The sequence below is a fragment of the Struthio camelus genome, chromosome 1 (assembly GCF_040807025.1).
Source record: "Struthio camelus isolate bStrCam1 chromosome 1, bStrCam1.hap1, whole genome shotgun sequence".
Classification (NCBI taxonomy): Eukaryota; Metazoa; Chordata; class Aves; order Struthioniformes; family Struthionidae; genus Struthio; species Struthio camelus.
Window position 1 is genome coordinate 74,266,180 of NC_090942.1, and position 26,572 is coordinate 74,292,751.

Here is a 26,572-nt window from a genome sequence, read left to right on the forward strand (position 1 = left end):
AACAGCTAGCTATTTCTCATCAGATACTGAAAGCTGTCAACAGACATTCACTCCCCTGGCAGTGTCCAGCTGCCAGTAGTGAGGAACTCAGTCTATGGCAGAATGAAACCTGAAGGAAGTGGGAAGTACACATAAAAAGCACTGAGACAGATACATCACCCTAGATAAAAATGGGAATAAAAATATTCATGTAGGTCACAACCCAACCAGTAAGCAACAAATGATGAAAGAAGACGTTCTGTAGGCAAGCTGGTTTGTAACTGCCTGTAATACAGCTTTTCAGTCTTCTTCACGATCATTTGGTACTAACCATTGGGGGCGACTGGACTACGAAGACTATTAGGTCTGGCTGATGTACCTGTCTATGCTGTTTATTTACTATGTTTGTCCTTGTAAGATATAAAGAGGACATTTAGTTCTGTTCTGAATGCTCTGTTGGCCCTCTTCCGATGGAATCAATGTAAGTTTCTTTGTTCGTTTTAATCAAAACAGGATCGACGCCTAGTTTCTTGGCATTACATTAGGAGAAAAAATGAAACCAAAGCCACTAGACCAACTTAAGTTTGAAACAGAAATAAAACAGTCTCAGTGCTTCCCCTCCCAAACTTTGCAAGAACATCCCTCTTTATTTGTCTTCTAAGCAAACATCTACCAACTTCTAGCAATCTTCATCTAGGTTAGATCTTCTGATACTGCTAAGCCATCCGCTTTCTTAACACATCTTACACCTTTCCCCAAAAGGTATTCAAACAATGGGCAATATATTCAAGGGACCTGGAATATACTGACCTGCAAAAGCCCCTGCACATCTGAGGTTTAACAAGAATTGCCAGGCAGAGTGAGTCGGGGGAACAGCAGCTTAAAGGGGATTTATCTCTAAGGACTGCTGAAAAGGCTCCATTTAATCAGGTTAAACAATACAGTTCCCCGCTGTCTAATAGTGGGGGAAGCTGAAGAAAACCAGAGCAAGTCAGAGCCCTACCTTATGGCTGGAATGGATACAGGTTAATTTCCTCTTTTTCGTCTTGAATATAGTGTCCAAGTGCTACCTTGCAGCACCTGCTCTCCTCAATGTAGGAGAGCCACTTCGTGGTGCCAGGGCTGGGAAGCAAACAATCCCTTCAGCCCTCAACAGGACCGAACTGCCCTTTCATATTCTTCCAGAAACACCCCTGGTCAATCTCTACAAATGCTGATTTCCACAACAATGTTAATCCTCTCACATGTATTTCTTCATCAGCTTGATTCCTGGAGAATTCATGGGCATTAACTCCTTCTATTGTCACCTCCCCATTTTCAGTCTCTAAAAGCATAGCACGTTATTATAACATTCCTGGAAATACCTAATTTATAATTAAGTGTAGATGATCAGTATCTTGGGCAATTACTATGATAAATAAATAGTTTGCTTTTCTGTTTTGTTTAAGGATCTGCACACAAACTGTATTAACCCATCTGTACTAAATTTTGCTTATACAGCTTTATGCTTTCTCTGAAAACTGGCATAAAAGTTTGCATCCTAGGGAATATTTTATGCCTTATCTTTATACTGCCTTATCAAGCTTTTAGTCCATCCACAATGCCAAAAGATGAGCAGCAGAACAAAGACTGAAAGTCCTTTTAACTCTCCTATCCTACTCCTAGAAGTAGGTAATGGGATTCTGCCCCTTACTATACCAATCCCTGCGTTGCACTAACACCTATGACGAACATCATCTAGCTAATTACAGGCTTTCTTTTCTGATGCAAAAAGAAACCAGCCAGTAACCTGTGCTCCTGAGTCCCTTGGGGCACCAAAACACCACAGTGCCCCTCATACAATTACAGATGACAAAATGGCAATGTTTGCCTTTGCTTATTATTAACTTCCCTCAAAGCATACATTTTTGTAGAAAGCTATGCTTCTATCAGTTTTTGACTGGGAAGATTATTAAATGAATAGCGAAATAGACAGTATGATGATTTCCAGCTACGTCCCTGAAGTTGCTTTCTCTAGCTTTGAAATGTTGTTGCGGTCACACTTTACTGAATGGAACTGAAGCCAACGCAGAGGTACAGTGTAGATCTCAAAGAGATGTAGGTATGTAACTCATTCAGTTCAGGTGCATTTACACCACATTTTAAATGCAGGTTAGAACTCAGACTACAATTTCTGTGCCACAAAATGAACCAATGCCATTCCCTCTCCCTTCTCCTACCTCCCCGCTCTCAGCTGTGCTGCTGCTTACCTTGCTCCCAGTCTTGAGTTCTTTAGACTCTTCTGCAAACCTCTTTAAATTGTTAACCAGGCAGAAAAATAACACAGCAAAAGAACTGCATTGTGGGCAGTGAACTGATTTGGCCCATGAAACAGATCAACAAGTGTTAAACCCACATAAGGGAAAGAGAAGGACAGTGGGGCCAAGAACAGGGGAAAGGAGGGGAAAGTGGGGGTGAAAGCAAGGTAGGAAAAGATGAAGAAAGGCGTGAAATCTGCTCATCTTGACATCAGTGATGTATTATGTTATCCAAACTGTCTATGGAATTACACTCCCAAGCCCCAACCTAACTTGCCGAGGCCAGTCCTGAACATAGTTGACCTCCTAGGATCAGCAGAGTTATATGTCACATAAATGTACTCAAATAAGTTTGTTTATTTATTAGGTGTGTTTGCGTTCAAGGGTTGTTCTAAGCCTTTGAACCTCCCCTGACTCCCCGCTGCTGCCACAGGATTTCTTAGCCTCTCCAGTAACAGATCCCACCTCCCAGACTCGTGAGCAATTGCTCAGGCAGTGAAAGAAGAGTTGAGACTGTGCTGAAGTTTTTGTTATTTATCGTAACGTATGTATCATAATAGGTAGTTTAAAATCAGTCTGCTCATAAAGATGCAAAAGACCTTCTGGTTGCCAAAAACCCTGACAATACTAATTAAAAAACACTGTACTAGGAAATGATCCTAGGTTCTTGTTTTTCCTATTCTTTGGTGACATTAGTGTAGTTTTCTAGATTCCCCTTCTCCTTCACCACTGTTTATATAATCACGGATATTTTGAGCTCTGACAGCTAAAATGCTTAGGATATTAACAGCACTAACCAAGTATCTGTAAATTGTTTTGTAGCTGTCCACAGTGTTTTGCTGTATGCCTTTCATTTGAGTGCAGAGGATATCAGTGGATCTGGCAAGGTTGTGACTCAGGTCACTGCTATACATACAGCGTACGCCTCATCGATGCCTAGACACTATTGAGGAACTATATCATAGAGACATCTCTATGGTTTCTGACATGAAGACAACTGTCAAAAGTTCAAAGGTTTCATGATTCACTTAAGCCAAAATTAGAGTGTAATAGTAGCCTCATCTATCCCTAAACCCTCACATCTGCCGGAAGCCATAGAGCTGCTCTTCTATTTCGCTAGGTTAGTTTTCAGCCAGATCAGTGAACTGAACCACACAGTGACAAGCACTGAGTGGGGGGATGAGGGAGGGGGCAGCAATGCCCAGCTGCGCGCAGAGGAAAGGCTACTCTCCTCCAGCTGTAGCAATGGGGTCCAACATCAGATTGGCCTGATCGTCACAGTGCTCCCTGTTCCACTCCCTTATGGGTGACCCATAATATTAACAATAAGTATGAACACAAAATTCACAGTCTTGTGCACAGTATGAGGTTCCCCTTTAGAGCCTACGGAAATTTGATTTTGCATTTGAAGGACTGATTACAGATGACTTTTCCTCCTGTTTTCTCAGCTGCTGCTAACATTTCCTGCTGCACCAGCTTAGCCCTGGAGATACCAGGGGATGCGAAGAGCAGATAAACTACTGACTGTCAGCCTAAAATGCTTAAAACCGATGCACAAAACTTGTTTTGAAATGTGCTTTGTGCTCTTTGCTGCTTATTTACAGTGTACACAGGAAAAGAGGCCTGCTGAGGAAATGACAATGCTGCCTGTGCTGGCTCAGGCAGTGTTTGGCCAGGTTGCTTGTCCCCAGCTCCTCCTCTGCAACCCCACAGGAAACTGGTTATTTTCTGTTGGATCAACCCCTCATCCTGTTCAGCTTGTGTCCAGCCAGGCAACTGCTCTGGCATGATGGAGCAGCTGGCTCAGGAGAAGGAATGAGCAACCACAAGCGAAAGAAAAAGAACTGAGACTGCTTGAAACAGGACAGCCTTTGAAAAAACGCCCGTAGAGCCATAACTAAGAGGCCTGCTGAAGACCTGGGAAAACTAGGTCTGTAACAACAGTGACAAAAAAGTTTTTTTTATCAAAAATCTTATTTGCTTAATTGTATCACAATGATACGGCTAGTGACAAAAAGACAAATAAAAAAGAGTAAGTGTATTTTCATTAAGGTTATTTCACCTCCCCGCAAGATCGAACTGTTCAGAGGATGACCGTCCATTCAAATTCATTAAATAAAACTTCATTCCAGCTTATTTACAATTCCAGTGAGGGCCTCCAAGAACAGCAAAGGGGATAAACGTGCCAGATTTGCCAACAGCAGGGTTAGCTGCCAAACCGCTAAGACGGTTACCCTGAAGAGAGCGCTGGGAAAGGAAATGAAGTATTGGATAAGTATAAGCAGTGCAATTTGGGGAGGGAGGGGGGGAGCCTCGTAGTGCTTAAAACTACCTGTCAGGGCCCTGCGGGCGCTCCCAGCCCTTGCGACACCCTGACACAACCAAAATCCCTTGTGAGGAATATCTCCAGTGAACATCAGCCAGTACCGCAAGCTGCTCACAGCCAGTGAGTATCACAGCCAGCCGCAAGCTGAGAGGAGACATCTTACGCTACCGGGATATTCACATTGTGACTAAGCTTTGTGACAAGCCACTTGAGGAATGTGCACAGGCCAGGTGAGGCTGTGTCTCTGCCCCAGTTTGTGCTCAGGTCGTGATTCACCTACCAGGCGTAGTCTAAGCACGCTTGACTCCTACCCACAAGCCTGCAACATCTGCTGAAATATCAGAGAAGAGGTCAATAAAACTCCTCTTTATCAGCATTAGTCCTTCCACTTCTGCACAGGGTGGGAAAGTATTTACGGCAGGCTAAAACATTAGTAGAGCTGTAAGTCCCCAGCTGCCTCTTCCAACCTTCTCCACTACTGGACTCAATTGCCTTTCCCTTAACAGAGGCAACCACAAGTGAACATAAGACTCATCTCAAGAAAAAACCCACTTTACACCATGCAAAAAGAACAAAAAAGCACAATGGGCACGGGTGACAGTTACAGAGTAGATGGCATGAAAGGCAGCTGCCATGGCTTAGGCTGAATGGGATTGGCTTAAAATATTAAAGCAGGCATATCCTGTGTGGGTGACAAAAGCAGACAGGCTAAAGTTGTGAGGTCTGAGTTTGCACATATCTGCTAGACACTAATCCTTAAATATGTTCTGTAGTTTAAACGTTTAAACATTTGAACATTTCACCTTTATCAATCAACAAAAAGGGAAGCAAAACCACACAAAAATATCTGTATTTAAAGGTCTAGGAAGCAATATTCTGCCAGCTGCCTTTCCTGAGTCCCAAGGGGACATCCTAGTTTCAATGTGAAATGCACCTTTCAATTGTCTCAGCTTATTCATATGGATAATTTGATAAGCCCATCTTTTCTTTACAAACACAATTAAAAATCACATGTAGTTACCGATTATTCACAAAAGTAATTTGCAGCATCAGTCAGAATTTTTAATTAATTAATTTTCTTGATTGCCAAAAGCATTTTAAAATCTTGTTTTGCTAAGCACAGTTCAAACTGTTACTCAAATGCAATTACACTAGTGTTAGGCTGAGACAAAAGAAAAGATTCTAAGAGAAAAACAATTAGGTACTTACAGTTTTCATAAAGTTATCAGAGGAAGTGGCTGATAACGTGCAATTAAACTTTGAGCTTTATTCTGAATTGTTGAAAATTAACTAAAGTATAATTACTGCAGGATCTGTGTTCTTGCCAGACAGTTTCAGTTACACATTTTAGAATACTCATTCAGATGTGAAAGAACCAGGCTGAACTCTATCTTCATCTGAAAAAAAAAATCCCATCTCTTTCTCCTCCCAAAAGAGTGCTGAAGAACTACAGCTACAATGGATCCTTGAGGACGAAGAGCTGAGACGTGCGCCCGCTGAAGACGTCTAGCGAGAGCTCACAGGCAGGAAAGAAACTGTGAGAGTGTACATAGCTGTGAAGGTTTACAGGTTTAGCCAATCTCCTAGCAGAGGGTGATGCAAAGACTGGAAAGTGTATGAGTTCGTTTCTCACATCCTGCGGGGATGCTTAAGGCCTGGGTTAGCTGATGGAAAGGAGCACAGGCACAACGGTTGTGCTCCTTTTCCTGCCGCAGAATGATCTGAAAGCAAGGGCAGTGCTCCCCAGCACAAAGCACTTAAGAGCTCAGCTCTAGGAGAGGTGAGTCAGGATCAAAAGCAGAGAAAGGGATCTCAGCCTCTGAAGCAGGGTGGCATAAAAATCGCTCTTCTCAGCATCTCCAGCTCCTGGCCTTCAGTGTTCCTGCTCAGTGCAATTGCCTTTCTAGATCCACTTTCTAAGCACCTAACTCTCTTTACCTGCTGTATAACTTGGGTGCTGTTACTTCTAGAGGGGGTCAAAGATCCTAACCCTGAGCTACTGCACCATTCGGTCGATGCACCCTTTCCCACGGGTCTTTTGCTGAGTGATGACCATTCACCACACAAAAGAGAGAGATCAGAAGGCTGCCCCTGGTCACACATTGGCTGTCGTGTTGTTGTACAATCTGGGTAGTGCTAATCACTCACGCTTGGATGTTACAAAACCAGAAAGTAGTTTGACCAAGTATAAATAGTTCTAGCCACTGTGACAGGAAGAGGTTATGTGACTGTGACTAAATCAGTTTGACATCAGATTTGGGAATCAGGAGACACATCTGCAATTACTGATGCTGAGCAGGTTCCATCTGTGACCTTAAGCCATTTGATGATCCTGATGTTTGTATCTCTCACCAGAATAATTATTAATACACATGAGAAGCCTAAATGCCAGGTCTACAAAGTGTGGTTTGGGTGGGACTGCAATTAGTAGACTCCTGGCCCTGCTCACAGTCTCCTAGTCTCTAGCTTACTTCCAGCTGAGGGAGCACCTAACCTTCCTGAAAAGTCTCCCTGGACTATCTCAGACCCACTGTGGTTAGGCAGGTGGGAGTGGGAAATAATAGATCAGCAAGGTGCTCAGCATTTTTGCTACACAGAATATTGTCTCACAAACATATGACTCCACTGCTGCACTGAAATCATTTTAATTTAAAATATCAGTTATATAACCAGCCTTTAGGCTCACTGCACTGCTATTCGCAACTATGCCTTTAGGCACTTAATTTTTTATGATCATTTTGCAGACCCTTTGTTGATGTCTTATTGACAATTGGTGCCTGCAGACCCTGGGCTCCTCAGCACTGCACCAGAGCTTGAGGTGATGCATTTTTCCCTGTCATTTTGTAAAATGGAAGTTCACAACGGTAAATTTCTGAGAGCTTATCTTCTCAGTTCTTACAAGCAGATTTCACATGTAAAAGCCATTAGCATTCCTCCAATATGTGAAAAATCTCATTCTCCCTCAGAATATATGTGTCTCATAAGAGCTATAGCCCTGCTTTCTATTCCCTCTTCATGGTGGCCCCTAAATCCCATCTGATGACTGTCTGTACTGGGATTTTGTTTATTAAGTTTAACTAGAAGTAGAAATTCTGTTTCCACATTAACGTTTGGTTTCCTTGAAATAAAATCTGAGGTGAAGCGTTATTTGCATTACGGTATGTTGAAGGTTCTTGCATTGTCACTTTTCCCTGCTTTCCCATTACAGCTTTTGGAGAATTAAAAAATCTTCTGACAGAATAAGAAGGAAACATAAAGACAGTGGTCCACTATCTGCCACATAGTGCCTTGTGTACACAGAACACGATACAATGAAAAAGTAACAGTCAACAGAGGTCGAAAATGGTTGAATATAAAGCTGCCTTAACTCCTCGCACCCATCCCTGCTACTCTTAAAAAAAAGTTAAAGGTAACGAGGGAAGAGGATGCTACCCACCAAAATGGCATTCGCTCAGTAGTGTATGTCAACAGCAATGTAGCATTCATTCAGATGTAAAGTGACTTCTCCCATGACCAAATACTAGGTGCAGTAGCCCTCTGTGTGTAGCTATGCCTGATTCTATGAAGGAGAGAAATCTCAGCGCCTTTAGAGCATTACCCTTTGCTTTTGCATTAAAAATAAGCCCAACAGCCCAACCCTCCCATCAAATTTAGTACTCTAATTAACAGCCCACTGCAGAAATCTGACTGCAAGTACCTGAGTAAGAAATTGGGTTAAGAGATGGGGCAGGGTATACGATATATTTACCTTAATTGATTAGAAACTGGAACTGTGGACCTCCATCTATTTATGTTTTTCACTCTGCTTAGCTACTACAAAGGTATACTATTCCTTTCTTCTTTCTGTCTCTCACCCCATCCATTTTGTAATGTTCCAACTCATAACTACTTGTAGAATATATTTTAATTCATGCTTTTTTATTCTTTGAAAAAGTCGTGATTTTGACTACAGAAATCTGTATTTTCAAAGGTCCTTATCCATCATACTTATTCAAAAGCACTTATGTGAGCTTCTGAGATGCCTCCAAGTTTTTTTTAATCTATGGAAAATAAGCAAACCAGTGACATAAGAACCCTTGTGTAAGCTTTAAATTAATTATTAAATAAATAGACAGTAATTAAACTTTGATAAAACAGAAGACGTAGAATCATCACATACAGATCTCTGTAGGATTAGGCTTAGTGTGAGTAAGGCTGAAAATTCAGACCCAACAAAGGAATTACAAGAAATGGAAAGCAAAAATTCCAGTCAGACTAATCCCTCTTTATAGCAGGCACTTGACAATTTGCTTTAAATATTCCGTATCAGAGGAAAAACAACCTAGGTGGCAGTTTTAGTGATTTATAACTTGTGTCTATGATCATATGATTTTCTAGCTCCGCTGTGCTTTTAAAATTTTCCCTAGAATGCATCATTAGTAATCTGCATTTTAGGAACTGAATAAAATGAGTGCCCTCTTTCTTCTTAAAAATAAGAAATAGTAAGGAAGAGGAAGAAGAAGAAAAGAATATACTTTCTTTTTAAAAGCTGAAGTGCCTCTTCAAGATGATAGCTTTAGTTACTGCATACGCTGCTTTATCTCAACTGAGATTTGAGGTTTAAATGCCTGTTTGCAAAAATTTGCATTGCTCATTATAAAAGATTTATTCCTGCATATGCCACTCTATTTGATCAGTTCATATTAACATATCTGCAAAGTGCCTTTAAAGTAGGCACCTATGTGCTGCACAATCACAAAAGTCAAAGGGATGTTACTTATTGACGGGCCTAAGTATGAACTAAGGATTTTATCTTTAAAAGTAAAATGAAGAAAGTGATGGTTGAAGGGCATATTCCTTCAGACACAATCACACACACACACACACACACACACACACACACACAAACACACACACACACACACACACACATACTAACAAGAGTTATCCCAAGGAGTGTCTTTGTTCAAGACAGAGTAACATAAGCTTTCTGTCTGGTGATGGGTAAACAGCAGAACACTGGCAAGGAGATAGGGGCGTGCTGATGGATCAATTATTTCAGCTGCCAAAACACTTGGTGTGCAGAATCCATGAGTAACAGCAGGTCGCGACCCTTAGACTTGCACCACATAGGTGTCAATCTGGACTTGTGCACTCCTAAAGAATTACTGCTTCCCTTGTTATCTGTAGCACATGCGTAGTACCCCATATTGCAGCCTATTAATTCACCTTAAACCCACATCGCCCCCGAATTTCACCATAGGCCAATGCTCTGTGGTGCCTGGGACAGCCCGGTCACTTCCCTGCAAGGTTCCTGGAGTTCCCCTTGCGGTTCAGGGATTTCAAGGTAATAAACATCTAATAACCTTGCTCCAGAGTGGTGTCTTCTACCCATGCATATTCTAAGTGTCAGTTACTGCCATTATCACATATAAAAATCATTAAGTATACTATTTGATTTTGATAATCATTTCTACCTTCAAGCAAATGTCTCTTGTGATTAATGCAAACATAATATATTGTTACAGAGAGTCTATGATGTCTTAGAGTATTGGAGAAATATTTCGCCTCAGCTTGATAGGATTGCTCATAAACGACCATATATGCAGCAAGATCACTGCTTCCTGCATTACTTGCCCACCATTTGAAAAACTGAGATTCCACATATTTATTTTTTCTATCTGGATAGTTTTTGCCTGAACAATTTGAATGCTCCAATATGTGGAAAACACCTTGAGAGAGTCTAGTATTTGTATAGAACCAGGTATATCCTATTCTCAGCAAATAGTTTTAAGACACTCATCTAGACTCTCTCAATAGGTATTCATTCAAGAGAGAGAGACATTTCCAAAGGGCAATTTATCCCACCTTAAGACAGCTGTCAAAAACAGCAGGAGGAAATGGTCTCTGGAGGTATTTCTCTCTTTCCTTTGATTTGTAAAAGTCTAGCTATCTAGTTTAGTCTAGATAGCTAACTTTTAGACAGATAAAATCAGGTCAGATGACACCTGTTCTGGGTATCTCTCCTCTTTATGCCACTCTAGATCTAGTTGACTTGGCCATGGAACAAAAAGGCTGTAGCCCAAAGCATAAAGGTCAGGACCGCACTTACGACTGCTTATGCAAGTTCACAGGAAATTCAACTGGATAAATGGGGTTCTTACTGAAGTCAGTGGAGTTTTCAGTAAGAAATGCAGAGTTAATGTAAAATCTCAATTAAAAAGCCAAAACAGCTTTTGGTTCTCATATAAATGTTATGTGAAAGGATGGGTAACCTACCAAATACACAGGAGTTACTTCTGGCCCCACCCTGAACACCATACATCATTTTGGAAACATAGAGAACTACACAGTTTTTTCCAGCACTGCAATAGTGTGCAACCACAAATGTACCTTACTTTGGAAAAGCTAGAAATAGGAGATGTGTCTCCACAGAACTGAGCTCTACAGCAGTCACGGGTTGTACATCCCATGGCAACCCAGGTAAGGATTTTGTGACACAGTTTATGTTCCCTTGCAGCTCTCCATCAGTTCAGAGCAGGCCCACAATCCCAGCAACGCTTAAAACCATTTTTTTCTTAGTTGCATCTCCTGAGATTTGCCTCCCTAGTGCATGCTTACTAGGAAACATAAGGGAGCTTAAAATTTTACCCCTTTCTAGTACTAATAGGGATGCTGGCACGCTCCACACCATCCAGTGCTGTCGTAACTACATAGCTGTGCAAGCCCCAGCAAATGGAGACTAACAGATGATTTCTAACAAGGATAATACAGAATTTTCTTCTCAGAATTATTCTCTAGTTTGGATATGCACTCCAAAAGCTTCACTGCAAACTTACATCTTTAAATTGACCAGCAAAACTGAGTCTGGAAATGTCATAATGTTTTCTCTACTTTCACAACATCTGCAAAGGGCAAAAAAGAAAGAGAAATCTTCTCAAGATATTTTAAGAATTTGCTCTCTCAGAAAACAGAGGACAATGATGCAAAATGAAGAGAGTTATAATAATTTGACTGAACTTTCTTTAATCAAAAATATACTTATTCGGATAGTGATTATACTAGACAGAGGTATGTTGTGGGGTGTCATAATACCTCATTGTACTATACTGGTAAGAGCTTGATTTATCCATAACAGGTGAGGAAGCACCCATCCACGTTTAACAAAGAAGATGGGTCATTGTTCATCCCTGTATATGCAGAAACACAGAGAGGCATAAAACCTTCTGTCTGTTGTAAGCCTGAATGCAGATTTAGTTTGAACGTGCAGTACATTTCTAGCGTCTCTTACCTTGACAGAGAGTATTTGTCAGCTGCGCACCAGATCAAGACTTAGATTTGTCTTCCATGCTCAGCTCTGCCATTGACTCTGTGCATTCTCACTAAACTCACCATTGTCTCAGTTTCTTCCCCCGAAACGCAAGAATAATAAACAGTCATTTATGCCGTACATTCAGATCCATACATAGGAGATAATATTGTCTGTTTGCAAAACATTAACTGTTGTTTGTTCTCATTACGATCTACATTTATTTATTTAAACTAGTGAGACTGTCACAACACACTTTCTCTCTTAAGAAAGCAGTTTAGCACACTGCTTTCCGCATGTCTGGATTTGGGAGGCTTGTTTTTGTTTCAGCGAAACAGGTTCATGTCTTCTAACCTTGTGGCAAATTTTACCAAGATATTCCGTTACACAAACTTCTATTTTTAAATGTTAGAAAACACAAATGTTCCAGTTGTCAAAGCAGCTTTTCAAATTAAAATACTTGTGAAAAAAAGATGTCGAATACCTAACAATACAGTTTTGGGCAGTACCTCCTTTTTAAGATACAAAGAGATCTGTTGTGTGTTCAGGTCGTCAGCTTTCCACTAACGAGGCATACTGTCTCTTGAACGCACTTCAAGAAAAGTTAAAGGAGCTAATGTGCTGTAGGTTGACTGGCAGTTCAAAGGCTTCCAAGTCTCTCTGGAGTCTTTTCCTCTAAAGAAATGACATTAACTATGATTCATCAATCAGCGGTTTATGTAACCTGATAGCATTTCACTTTCGCTATCCATCAAGTCCCAAAATCTTTTAGTGGATGATAATATGCTTTGTGTTCAGAGCTATCATCCCACAACTGGCTAGATACTGGCTACTAGAAATACTTAAAGGTGATACTCTCCACATTTCTAAGTACAATTTACATAGGGACCTCTTCTAAAAGATCTCAATCCTAAAACGTGTGAAACATCTCACCTAAAAGTGGAAGCTTCAGGAATATGGAAAAACTCTTGGAAATCAGGCACGCAGCTAGGCATCTACATGTGATCCTGGCTCTCTAACTACAGGCACCTTATTTTTTAAAAACATGGACACTTTTCATAGGATTCCCCCAAACAGGGGGAATTGTTGCTCGGAAAGGTTTAAGTTGCATACATTCTCTTTTGACAATGGAAATTAAAGAACAGACTTCAGGTAACAGTGTACATTTAACATTTTCTGATAAAAAATATTTTACCTCCATGGGTGACAAATTTTATGGTTCTTTTAACAGCTGTTTAATCAATGCTGTAGACTATATCACCTAGATTAGTGGCCTGTAACCATCTGTAACACCACAGAGATGAATATGACCATTTATGACAACAGCTTACAAAATACTTTAAGAATGTGTTACTCTTCTGTTGATTTGAAATTATATGAAATGTTAAGTTATGCTGATGTGAAATTATATATTACACTGCCAAAGTTATCAGCTTTTTCCCATAATACCTGTAAGTGTGAATAGTGTGACTATCTGACAGTTCTTTAAAATGAAACTTGTTGTTTCAGCCCATGGGAACCCATCAGTAGGGGGTATAGGATTTCTGTGAAAAGTGAGTAACAAAAGCAAGCCTATAGTAATTAGAATTATAGTTATAGCTATAGTTATTAGCCATAGGTCCACCCCTCTATGTGGAAATGCTTAGAGATCCTGTAAATTAAGAAAAAAAGTTGAAAACCACCAATCTAGAGAGTAGCTTAGACTATAAACAAACGCTCTGATCCCAAAAGCATAGCTTAAGCTACCCATTCCAAAGAAATGCTTAGTATGTACTCAGTGTGCACTGATTTTAAAGAGACTTAAACTTGTCCTGCAGTTTGTGTTTCTGTGCTGCTCTGCATAGGGTTCTTTCCTGACTCAATTGCTGTGATAAGATGGATTTTCAGTTTTGTCCCATTGAAACTGTAGCATGCATAGGCACAATATGTGCTGGTGGTAAAATTAATATAAAATGTTAATGACTGAAAGTTTTCAGAGCCTCAGTTTCTTGTCTTGCAATAATAAAGTACCTTAAACCTTCCACTGGAAATCTGGTTCAATGCCAGTTTGTTGCAGAAAACACCACCTGCTGAATCATCCATGCCATTTGTAGCACCTGAAGTATTTATGAGATCTCATACTTAAATGCTGACTTTTCCACACCATTCATGCCTTCTGTAATCAGGGTAGATCTCAACCAAAAGTGGAGCAGTGGCTAATCAATATTTGGTGGAAATTACATGATCATAATAGAGCAGAAGTTCACTGATTTTTTTTCACATAGTTATGCTGAACTTCTAATGAATTTTTAATGACTTCGTACAGTAGAGAGACAATTTCATGTACTGATTCATGCTGCTTGTGCTTATGACGATTTTTTCTCATCTCCAAGTGGAATGGAAAGGTCAGGTCTTCCACTCGCACATACAATAATCCAAGTATGCAGTAAATGTGCACTCCTCTTTCAAGGGGGGACTGTCTTACTTTGCAGCCTACCCCGGTGTGCCGACATACCATAAATAAGTTAATTTATGTTTCATGGCATTGCTAACGTAAATCCTCCTACGTAAGCTAGTACTCTGCATTTGCCCTAGTGAAAAATCATCACTAACATGACTGATTCTTAGTTCAGCACAACTCTCCTTTTTAAATAGGAGAGAAAATGCCACTATTAATAGCAGAGCTGTCAAGACTGCATCATCTGAAAGACTCAGAGTGTTTCAAGACAAAGCCAGATTGTCATTCTCTTACTGCAGCTTGCAGAGGGGGAAAAAAGTCTGATTATTGAAAGTGAGATAGTTTAAAAGAAAACTTACTTAAAACTTATACACTGCATCAGGTAAGAAGGGCTGATGTGATTTTGTGGAGATTTATTTTGAAAAGCAACAGTTTCTTGTACTGGTGAGTGGCTCCATTTGCTCTGCACTTATTAGCGATTCATCTCTACTGAAATAAATCTGAGAGTTGTTCCTGGTCGCACAGTATCTTCTACAAACAGATGTCTGTGCTTTTTATAAAATGTTAGGGTGGGGAAGATGGGTGGAGAGATGATTTCTGTACTCTCACAGCAACATTTAGTAAATCAGAAACAGCATTTCTACACCAATCTAATTCTTTAATCTTTTTCCCTCACAGCAGCATGCAGCGAGGCCTCATGTTGCACTTGCAGTAGCAGTGTACTCAGGACCTGTCTGTAAGGAGTCATATGCAGTAAGACAGGATACGAATTTACAGCGCAAAGAGACACTCCAAGTAAGCACCACAGCTTTCCTTTCAGCAAAATTTTTTGTTCTGCTGTGAGGAAGAATGAGTCCACACATTATTCTGGTGGTGATGGTGGTATGTATACCTCTCAGCAATATATTTGAGAGCTGAATACCTTTTCGTAGGTGACTTCTTATAGCCAGTTACTTTAGAGAATGATCATAGCAGGAAGCAACGGGTGACTTGGGTTACCAAGAAGGAAGAACGTAAGTAGCGCTATTGCATATTACTTATTTACCATTAGCACTGTCTAGAGCTCTTGTAAGCAACATTGATTGCTTACAATTGAAGGAGAATTCTGCTTTCGGTTATGTTTCTGGAAACAGATTCCAGAAGAGATAAGAAAAAATTATCATGAATTTAAAACTCCTTTTGTATTCAAGGGTGAATTGTTGAACACAAGCCAGTAGGCGCCACGCAGTTCAACTCTGCAAACTGTAAGTAGCAATGGCATTAGGAACTGTAACTCATAAATCGCTGTGCTGCTGATTCTGACTTTTCCGACGTAAACACGGGTTTTATTCCCATTCTTATTTTTACTGGGAGATCCCCAGCTTCAGGAACGGATTCAGCACAAAGTCTGCTGAGCTTGTTCTCAGAACCGTCGTTAGCATCAGCCCTTTGCGGCGACATCATTGTTTTCCAGTGGTGTGAGCTGAGCGGTTTAATACATCATAACAAGGGCATTAAGATTTTCTTAACTATCCAAATGATTTTTTTCCATTTGCTGGTCAGTTCCATGGACTGCCCCCCTCCATTTCTGAATCATGCAAGTGTTTTTTCCACAAGAGAGAAATGATTAACTTGTTCCCATTACCTCTCCTGCTGCTGCTTCCACAACAGAGATAACATCAGTTTTGGGGTGAACAGGAAGAGCTTTTTGAGTTTTTATCAGTGCAGAAACAATCCATGCCAAGTAGGAGTAACAAACAAAGTTACGGTAGCAAACACATATTTGATAAAACAATATTTGAACACAGATATCCACAGCTTAAGTGTTACCAGTAGCAAATTACAACTCGACTCACTGGAAAATGCAAACATTGTAGTATTCACCACCATAGCACCAAACAAGGCATACTGTGAAGAGTATATTATGGCCAAAATTTTCAGACTTTGGCACCCCAATGTAAAAAATTAGGGAACTACGAAGGTTCCTAATCATAGGTGTCTGGTGCAATTTCATACTCCAGGTGCTGTCCCACCCAGTCTGCTGTTGCTAGGACTGTGTCCTATTTGCCAAGCCTGCACGTTTCTGTCCTGGATATCCTCGGGCATCGAAAATGACAGTAGACAACTATGTTTAGGAACAGGGCTTATTCCTCTAATTTCAGGTTTGGCTATTTGAACACAAGGCATTTGGGTTTTTTCACAGGTGGTGACACTATTCATGAAGTCTTTTTAATCCTTTACTTTTGTTTTGATGATTGGTTCAGATCTATTTTTAAAAAATAAAAAGCCAATAAAAATGTTATAAAAATGAAGGAATTTGTTCAGCTCTTATAAAGCATTATGCTCAGCCCAAGATATAACAAGTTTAAGCAGTGGCGCATGCACCGTTCTGTTTCAGTACTGGCAATATTTACATTAATGCATATTAATACTGCTGTTGTTATGATTTCTAGTTTACTGAGAAAATTGAAATGTGCTCATTTCGGATCAATCCCCAAAGTTTTTCTTCTCTATTTTGACACAGCAGGCAAACTAAACCATGAGTTATTCACGTGCTTCTAGTTCTTGGTAACTGAGCAACAGTGTAATTTACTGGAGACAGCTACCTTGCATTGCAGAATGGCATCTGGTAAAGTACATGCAACAGGTAATATAGCTCTTTGTGACTCTCACAAATGGAAAAGAGATATCCATATGTGTGTCATTAATGTTCTCAAGCTAATGTGGAATTCAGAAATTAAAAAACAGCCAGGAGAGTGGGGGAACAGCTGTCCAGCAGGTGCCAAGAGTAGCCTAAGAAAAAGGCAGGTCTGAGAAAGAGACGGAGACATCTTACATGTTAGGCAACTGAAGACCTAAAAAGAAGTTAAGGCACCCATGATGGAATTAATTTCACGTATATTTAGACACCTCCTCTGTAAACACCAAGCTAGTCACCCAAGGCTGCTTTTATAGTCAATGAGGAGAAACAGGCACAAAATATCTGAGCTATTTTAGACTCCTACATTAAAAACGTGCACAAGAATGCTCTCTCCATTTGTCTCATTTAATCAGATGAATACCACTCCCCAGTACATAAAAGCAGCTGACAATCGAGGTGAAACTGGTCCCTTTTCCTCTGCTGCCAGTATGTTACAGCGCAGTGCATGTTCATCATCTTGCAAATCAAGATATTTAAGAAGGCAGTCTCTAGAAGGAACTGGGGCATTGGCATTTTGTATCCTCTGGATTCTTTGCATACTTCAATTTTAGTGTTCCCGCACCTTCATATAGGTACAACATTTTAGATAGATCTTCATACATGGACTTAAATAACATTATGAATATGTAAATGTATCATATTTTAACTACTCAGGATAAAATTTGTCTTTCTTTTTTTTTTTACTCGGAATCCTTAATTTCTGCATATTGTCAGCTTCGGGCTGATAATATTTGCTATGCACGATAATTAAATTATTTTTGAGACCAAGCTTTGTTAGTGACAAACGCTGTTTTCTAGCCATTTCTTTGAATGGTAGTAACAGCGTAGTACTTCGTGCCAGGTTCTTGAAAGGTGAGTTGTGAATACTCCTCGTGTCAGACAGCTTCTATGATTGCATAATCCTCTGCCTCTGGAAAACCATCACTTCTGCTTAAGAGAAACTTTTAACACAAGCAGTCATATCTTAATTTTCTCAATATTACATCTGAACTTCAATAGCTGGATAGACTTCTTGTTGAGTCTACCAAAAGGTTGTATGGCCCAGGAGGGAATGCAAATGGCCCTGGGACATCATGATCCCAGTGTCACTTCTATAACGCACCCAAGAATCAGCCTTTCTCTTCTTCCCCCAAAGCAATGAAACTCCCCAAGGCCACTTTCGGAAGTGCTGGAATTAGAACTTGGGACCAATATTTCTTAGAAAAACCTGTTCGCACTTGTCTCATGTCAGCCCCTAGCTTGCTTCAAGCACTATACAGCATGCTTACCTTAAAACATAACTGCTCCTGAATACTCAGTCCGATCTTTTAACATCTCCAACCCAACTTGTAGCTTATCTATCCAATGCCTCACAGAAGCTGAGAAAACCTGAGCTTGCTTTTTCACAAGAACTGAGCACACGCACCTCTTCTGAGTGTCAAATGGACCTGCAAATCTTACTACCCTCGAAGAATTGCACCAAAGCTTTCAAGTTCAATATTCAGGCTATGAGGTACCACTTGCCAGATTATTAGCATGATTATCTTTTTGGCACAATTCTATCTCTGCAAATCATGTCTTCATTTCAGGGAACCCTTCACATGGTACTATGACAATAACAACAGAAAACTCTTCCTTATGAACAGTTGAATTTACTTCAAAGTGGTGTACAGTGCATAATGTCATGGTGAAGATTAAAGGAAACTATACTTACTTCTTTCATCCTCGGACTGTCAATCCAGGGCAGTAAGATGGGAACCTATGGCAAAAGTAGTGTAGTATAGCATATTAAAAACAGAGAGCAAAATATTCGGAAGCAATATCCCTTAAAACAAACAAACAAAAAGATTTTGTTACTTGCTAAAATGTATTGACAGGCAAGTTCTCTAGTGAGCTGTTGCGTCAGTTTAAGAGGTTACTGTCCCCGGTCAGGTATTCCTTCTGTCTTCAACCCAAGTAGCAGAGATGCCTAAAGAGAACCAGCACTTGAACTGTGGCCATTTCAGTGCAAAACCTGCTGTTACAGACTAAACTGACAGTGAAGGAGGCTTTCAGCTAGGGCAATGTGCTCGGTACTGAAGAAGTTATGAATGCATTCACGTCCTATGGGGATGCAAAAGATGTATAGGATGACTTCTTACCACAGCAAATTTTGCCTAAGCTTTTGTGTCAACATCTTAACCTCCATAAGTAATTGAAAGACCAGTTTTTCAAAGGCATTTGGGCACCTAAGGATGCAAACAGGCAACTAATGAGACTTAAGAAAAAACGCAATTTGTCTAATCCCCACTGAAATCAGGACCCTTGGAAAAGGGTCCAAATCTGTGTCTGAAAACCTGCAACAAGAAATTTATTACCATTGGATTTAGCCTCTGAAAAGCTATGTTTTGATTATATTTCCCTCAACCATATTCTATGCACAGTAGAGAAATGAATTTGCACAAGCAGCCTTTACTCTGACATTTCGTAGCTTTTTAATACTAGTCTTTGCCTTAAGAATATTAATTGATACAATTTTCGTGCATGAAACAAAGAATCTACCACGTTAAGAAAACAAAAGATTTTGCCTTAATAATGATAAGAGTTTCATTCATACTTACACTTTACTGAAAAACTTACAATTTCTACCTTATTTCCCTGAATGATCATCCTATCAGTCAACTTGAACCATTTTCTCTTTTTTTCTCATGCTTCATGCAGCTTTTATCCCTTCACATATTTTTTTTTGTTGTGAACATTACACACTTCTATAACAAACCTCAACAATGTTAACTATCCTATCTTTTCTAATACATCTGTTTTCTTACATTTCAATTACTTGTGATCTGGCATTTGATTTACTCTTGCTTTCTTTATAACTTTTGTTACCTCATTTAGCCCTTGAAAACACCCACAGGGAATATTACCTCAGCATCTTATCAGAACTGTAAAATTGCGGCTACAGTTCTGATGTGCAATATGCTATTACAGTATCTTCATGAGGGCATCCTGCATATACTAGGTTAATATTTACTGATGTGCTAATGTAATAATGACCCGCCTGCCTCTGCTCTCTCTGGGGCACTTTCTATCTATAGGGATGGGAATTAATGACAGTCTCTCTGTGCTGCCTGATGTCAGAGCTGAGAAAGGTGTGAAGGGTATATAAGAGCTGTATTACTTGCCAGCAAGGAAGGGGAAAACGGATACTCCAGATACTGCCAGATGCAAGCGTGGAATTGTTGCATGCACCCTTCTTGCTAACGCAGGAGTGCCTCTTCCGATAGCTCCCTGACCACTAAAAGGTAAACAATTTCCCTTCTTCCCTTATTTAAGATACCATGCAACACCAGTGCTTTCAGGAAAGCGTAATCTTTCTCGTTATTAATCAGCAGTATTTTTCAGGAAAAGGCTAAAATAACTTCAAGATAAATTGCACCTGTGACCAGAATCTGAGATTCAGGACATACCCCAGAGATATGGGAAAGGATTGAGACTACTAGATGGAAAATGAGCATTTGCTGTTGAGAGCTATCTGTCTGAAACTGCATTGTGTCACTAAACTTAGGGGGATTATGCTCTCACCCTAACGTATGAAAGCAATTCGCTGCTGTTGATTTAGGACAGAACGGGCATCGGTAATAAGATATGCTCAAGAGTATTTGGGATTGCTTTCAGTTTTGATTCTTTATTCTTTCCAGAAATTTTGGAAGAAAAGATGTACAACCTAAAGCTGTCAGTTGTCTTCATTGTACTTTCTGTCACGTTGAGCTGTCTGGAAGCTACACCTGTTGAGAAGTGAGTTATAAATAATTGCATTTATTTATTTTTAAGGGAAAATATAGTCAGATTGTTGCATGAATTGCTTTTGCTTTCATGTCTCAAATGATATGAGCAAAAATAGAGCTATCCAATCTCACAGTATATTTTATGATTGTTTAAAGATTATTATCTGTGGCTGATGATCTATCTGATGGGACTTCCAAGAGACAAGGATGGATATTGCCAGTAATGTCAAGGAATGCAGTCTCAGGACTTAGTGAGGCAATGCCAGAACAAGCAGCAGCAAAGCCAAAAAGGTATTTATTTACTCTCTGTTCTTCTAGTTAGGATTAAATTACGAAGTAAACTCTGTGCCAGTGAAATTCTGTTCCTTCAGACTCTTGCTGTTCAACTCTCAAACAGAGCTTAAAATACTTTTTCTTTGGTGGAAATAAAGCCATTCTGTAAACATAAAGATCAGTTTAGAAAGTGAAATCCAGAGACAAAAGTTACAGATCATCAATCAGTTTACAAGATCCATTATAATCTTTTCATAAAGGAAAAAGCCTATCAATACTACAGTACCTTGCAAAGAAAGGTTTATTTTGAAAGACTTTTTTATTTGTGACATTTCCAAGCCTGAAGGGAAAAAAATAGAAAATATGTCTTTCTGAATAACACAGAAGCTCTACTAGAATATAATTCTTTTGAAATGTAACTATTTGCTGTAAGTAAAGTATGTTTCATAACAGATTTAAATATCAATTTAATAATGAGAAAAATAAAAAAAAGAATTTGGCTCTCATTGAATTTAGCTAGTATGAAACGCATTTAAGTTTATAAATCCACACATGCCATTTATAGGTAACTTTTTGATGAATAAAGTAGCATTTCAAAAAGTATTTGGAGCTAGTACCAAATGATAGGCAGAGCTGAATGATAAATCTGTATAGTATTTCAGGCTTATGAGTGATTTTCTTTAATGACAACTTTGTTATGGATAGATTCAGTGAACATCTCTCTGTATAGTCACCTCTGATCTGTATTTCTCACTCTCTGTTCGAAAAATCATTATTATATGACAATTTGGTTATCTTCCTAAATAATTTGATTGTGGAGACAAAGTTGCAGCATTTTTATAGCTGTTACTTTTAAAAACTAAAATAATAATTATTACAATAATCAAATGCAAGGCATTGCCTTTATGAGCATGGCATGCCGTACCTGCTTTTCTGTGGCCCTTGCTTATAGTCTTTTACTGGGTCCCACTGAAGCCCATATTCAAATAAAGGCTACAGATCAGGGAGCTTACAGCTATAACCAGTTCAGTTGGACTAGACATCAGTTAGAAACCTAGTAACTTACTATAAAGACTGGAGTTTTTAACTTGGAGTGCCAGGGCATGATTTGGTACCTTTAAAGAGAAGGAGTACTCTGCCCCCTCAAAGAGACTGAGAATTCCTTGAGAACCTGTTGGTGTTCGAACCTCCAATGTTAAGGGCTTGATTCCACTCTTCTTAATCAACAGAAATACCAGCGGAAGCCTACAAAGAACCATATCAAGCTCTATACAGCCATTTACTTTAAATATAGTTATATATTTAAAATATTAATTGCTTTGAAATCCCTACCCGTTTGCCGACAAAGAAACAGTGTAATTCAGATGTTTCTCTCATAATTGTCATTCGATTTGGCCACATCAACACAATCGTGCCACATCAACATGAAGAAGGCTAGGAAAATCCCTGACAACTCAGTAAGCAACCTGAACAATGAGAGTATGTCTGTCTTACAGAACAGTATAGCGGTCTAAGACACAAGTTTGAAAACGCAGGTTCTCTCAAGCTGAGCATTTTATTATGATTTTGAAAAATCCTCATGCTACATAAGTTCTGTACAGAATTCTGTAAATGGTCTACTGGCTCAAACCATTAAATGCTGGCAGTGCCTGCCACCTCTCCTGATAGGTGGCAGAGTTGCAGAGAGTCTTTGGGCTCATCTATTTGATGTGATTTGGAAGATTACTGTTCACTTCAATGAGAGCAGGATGTGATTCTGTGGGAATAAGAGAACTAAATAAATGATAGTGATTGTCATTATGTTAGTAATCCTCATGATATCACCAAGAGCTCTAAATAGATTTAGAAGTTCAGCTGAAAGCTAAACATTTAGTCATTGTTTTCACTTACTGTCTTAACTATACTATCATTACAGGTTTTCTAGATGTCATAAACTGCTATGCAGAATATCAATAAAAATGACATATGACTCTTAAGGTCTTTGCATTTAAATAATCCCCATCATTAAAACTGATAATAGCATAAAGCACAAGATTTTTTCAGGTACAAAGTAGGTGGTAGGAAGATTGTAATGTTCATGTATTTGTGCTCATATTAAAAGAACTCCCACTTTAACACAGCTCAAATGCCTTTTAGAAGTGGCGTATTTTATTGCTCACCATGTGACTTCATCTTGGCTCTTTTTGTCTTATATTGGTAGTCACCATCTGGAGAAACGGAAATGCAACACCGCCACATGTGTGACACAACGCTTGGCTGACTTTTTAGTTCGTTCCAGCAACAACATTGGAGCGATTTATTCACCTACCAATGTGGGGTCCAATACATATGGAAAGAGGGACACAGCTGGGCTTTTAAGCAGAGAACCCCAAAACAATGCACAGCTCTAGTGTGTTAAAATGACTACTGATACAGTTTTCATTAGGAGCTCCCGCCCACTTCTTATGTCTCAGTAACCTTTTGGTCATGTATTACTTGTACAGTCTTAACAGTGCCTTGTTTTCTTTGCGTGTGTGTATGTGTATGATTTTTATGTTCATTATTTCATTATGTATGTACAAGGACTTGCCCAAGCTATTGTTTTAACTTCATTAAGAAGTCCAGAAATCTGCTTGTCAAATTCCTTTGTAAAAAGAAAATAAATCACAATAATAAATGGAAATGTAATTGCAACAGGGTTTTTTTTTTAATTAAAAAGATGAAAAAGATAACCATGATGTGTATGTCTTTATAGTCACAGTTCAGTAAGAGAAAAGCAACCACCTTAATGAAGAAGATCAACAAAAATCAGACTGCTAACAGAAGTTATGTCCTGATGTAAGTGAAACAGAAGAATCTTCTGGTTTGGAAATGTCTGCAGTGTCCTGTTTTGCCCAGTTCAAGGAACAACTAGAAGAGATACTATGGCTGCACTGCATAGTTGATTAGACCGTTTGACTGAACGGTCTCTTTCCACCCTAAAGTGCACTAAACTAGTAGAAGTGGTCTTGCAGTACAGATTTCATTAGATACTTATTAGGCAATTTTGAGAATTTACAGTTCTTACTTTAAGACAGTATCAGTTAAATGTAAGCATCATGAGCATAAGTGCATTTTAAATATGAATAAAAGAAAGCTCATTTAACAAGTTCTCAGAAACATCTTTCTTTGGGCATTCCTTTCTTTGAACTAGTGTAATAAAAGGAAGGGACAAAATCATATTAGCAGTTCAGATACCAAAATGTATGATAGAAGCAGGGTAAATTTGCCTGCCAACACACTTACATTGTTATCAACAACCAAGAAAATTAGTTCAGAGATGGGTGGACCCTAATGGAAGTTTGGCAGTTTCATCTTCTCCTACCTCAGCCCGGTATCAGTGAAGGCTTAGTAAACGTGTTTATTCTTCTAAAATGTTAAGTGAACTTTACTCAAAAACACCATCCTGTTGCAGCAATGGTTGTTCTGTTCATCATTCTTGGTGAAGAACTATCATCTGAAAAACATGACTGTCCAATCATGAAAAACATTTAGCAGAAGTTTACTGCTGGAGAAGCAAATTAAATGTTAACAGTCTTCATTGGCTGATTTGTTTCTCTTATAAAGAATGCCTCAAACCGTAAACTTCTCTGCTAATTTTAAAGTTAAATGCCACTTTCTCTTCATTTTCCAAATTATAAATGGCAATAAAATTAAAGAATAAATTTTCTGCTTTTAAATTGTTAATGATTACTCTGTTCAGAAAAGTTTCAATCTTACATCAACTTCTAATGGTTATTTATTATAAAACTTATTGAGAAAACTATTCAGATGGTATTAAACTTGTCTAATATTTCTACCAATTGGCAATACTTTGTCTTCAGGTTATTTACGAGATACCTTATGTACCCATTGTAGGTTTAATTTGTTTTTCAGCCAGAATATTTACTTTCTAGAAAACAAATGAGAAAATGACTGAATATTTCCAAGGTGTCCTTATCACAGTGTTTGCACCGAAGAGTAACCACATGGAAAATTCACTGCAGATGGATGCTTATTTCAAGGCTAATCTCAATCTGAAACATGTACAATGTTTTATGCATCAATTTTGGCTCTTTAAGTTGCCATTTGATAATCAAAACAGAGCACAGACTGTCTACATGCAGGTTCACTGGAACTGTAAACATTACTCTCTGACCCATGATTATGATCACAGAATCACAGAATCGTTTAGGTTGGAAGGGACCTCTGGAGATCATCTAGTCCAACCTCCCTGCTCAAGCAGGGTCACCTAGAGCATATTTCCCAGGATCACATTCAATACTAACATCTGTTTGGCATCTGTTTGTTCTATTTGGCAAAATACTGAAAAATGTTCTTCATCTCCCAGATCAGCAAACCAACAAATAGGGATAACAGATACATCAGTAGTTATTGACTAGCCAGTTGTCAACACACTCCTGTTATTTAGTGGAGAAAGACAGCTACTGCCAATTCGTTCCAGCTTAGGCATCTACTTTAGGATGGGATGAATCACACTCTTGAAGTGCCTCTGTTTCTTCTCTGATTATAGAGGGTGTCCAGACAATTAGCTGAAAATGCGAACTTAACTTTACGATGGCTAGAGTTAGGTGATTGGTATGAATTGTTCAGTTGGTATGAATTGTTCAACCTGAAAACAGTCTGGTAAAATAAAAAAAAAAAAAAAAACCAAAATTCAGTCTCCAAATCATCAGGGTAACCAATTCTCATATTCTTGCAGCTAAGTAAAAAAAAAAAAAAAAAAGTTTTGAAATAAATCAGCAAGTTCATCAGCTGGAGCATCGATCTTGAGAAACTGCCTACACTGAGTTGCTTCCCTGTGTATACCCTTGAGAACACAATTCTGCTACTCTTCCTCCTACTGCGCAGTTACACCACAGACTGCACTTAGAAAAGAAGGATCTAGTCATAGTAAACCTGGATACAAGCATAATCCTTAAAGAATGAGAAAGGAAAAGAGGTTTTTTTTTTTAATAAATACAAACAAGTATTTAAACATTAACTCATCAGAACCTCTAACAGCATAACTACATCTATTTCAGAATATGAAGACTGCTAGATGAAGCCTAATTAAACAATAAAAATTAAGTGCCTCTAGGCACTTTTGAAAATCCCAGTATGTATGTATTTATCCCTGCATCTTTAGGGACCTAAATATTTTTTGAGAATCAGATCTTACATAGCTTCAATTCACTTTGAATTCAGCTGGATGTCCTTTATCTTTCAGAGAAGATCTGAGAAAGTAAAAAATAAAAAAGAGGAAAATGAAGAATATAAAAAATATGATAACTGTCGTTGTTTTCCCTTTAAAAATAAAAATGTTAAACCTCTGCTTTTTAGTGGCTTCTAAAGTTGTCTTTAAAAGGAACAGATTAGGGACATAATATTGAATTTTGCTAGATGAGAGAGGGAAGAATAAAAGTCATCAAACAAGCAAAAGGAATGTTAAAAAAAAAAGATGATAGGAACATGAAGGATGCATTAAACAGAGTAGTGGGCCCTAGGGTCTAATATTTCTCAGGAACTGTGACAGTTTCACAAAAGAC

General features: G+C 38.9%; 2 protein-coding genes across 17 annotated transcripts in view; one reads left to right on the top strand and one right to left on the bottom strand.

The window, feature by feature from the left end:
* The window catches only part of SLCO1A2 (solute carrier organic anion transporter family member 1A2), a 54,735-nt gene that overhangs the window by 19,949 nt on the left and 8,214 nt on the right, over window positions 1-26,572 (bottom strand). For 8 of the 12 annotated variants that reach the window (XM_009671905.2, XM_068948781.1, XM_009671904.2 and 5 more), the window contains one exon: window positions 18,701-18,745. The exons of 1 other annotated variant lie outside the window; for it this stretch is intronic. The gene's annotated coding sequence lies outside the window, so the exon portion shown is untranslated. Of the gene's footprint in view, window positions 1-982; window positions 4,539-18,700; window positions 18,746-26,572 lie in introns of those variants that run through there. 3 more of the 12 variants (XM_068948799.1, XM_068948739.1, XM_068948771.1) reach the window with 2 other exon arrangements.
* IAPP (islet amyloid polypeptide) lies at window positions 13,527-24,535 on the top strand. Of its 5 annotated transcripts, none has more exons than XM_009671907.2 (7): window positions 13,527-15,340; window positions 15,518-15,571; window positions 16,831-16,953; window positions 20,064-20,270; window positions 20,667-20,763; window positions 20,910-21,044; window positions 23,227-24,535. In XM_009671907.2, the coding sequence occupies exons 5-7, from the start codon at window positions 20,684-20,686 to the stop codon at window positions 23,414-23,416; spliced, it is 405 nt and encodes a 134-aa protein (XP_009670202.1). In that variant the 5' UTR covers window positions 13,527-15,340; window positions 15,518-15,571; window positions 16,831-16,953; window positions 20,064-20,270; window positions 20,667-20,683; the 3' UTR covers window positions 23,417-24,535. The 5 variants fall into 5 exon arrangements, with proteins under 5 accessions (XP_009670202.1, XP_009670203.1, XP_009670201.1 ...); XM_009671908.2 differs by having other exon boundaries at window positions 13,527-15,122; window positions 15,260-15,571; XM_009671906.2 differs by having other exon boundaries at window positions 13,527-15,571.

Excerpts from the sequence above, each read along its gene's own strand:
- IAPP (XM_009671906.2), top strand. The coding sequence starts at position 20,684 with ATGTACAACCTAAAGCTGTCAGTTGTCTTCATTGTACTTTCTGTCACG. Across the intron at positions 20,764-20,909 it reads GAAGCTACACCTGTTGAGAA|ATTATTATCTGTGGCTGATG; the intron begins GTGAGTTATAAA and ends GATTGTTTAAAG. Across the intron at positions 21,045-23,226 it reads GCAGCAGCAAAGCCAAAAAG|TCACCATCTGGAGAAACGGA; the intron begins GTATTTATTTAC and ends TTATATTGGTAG.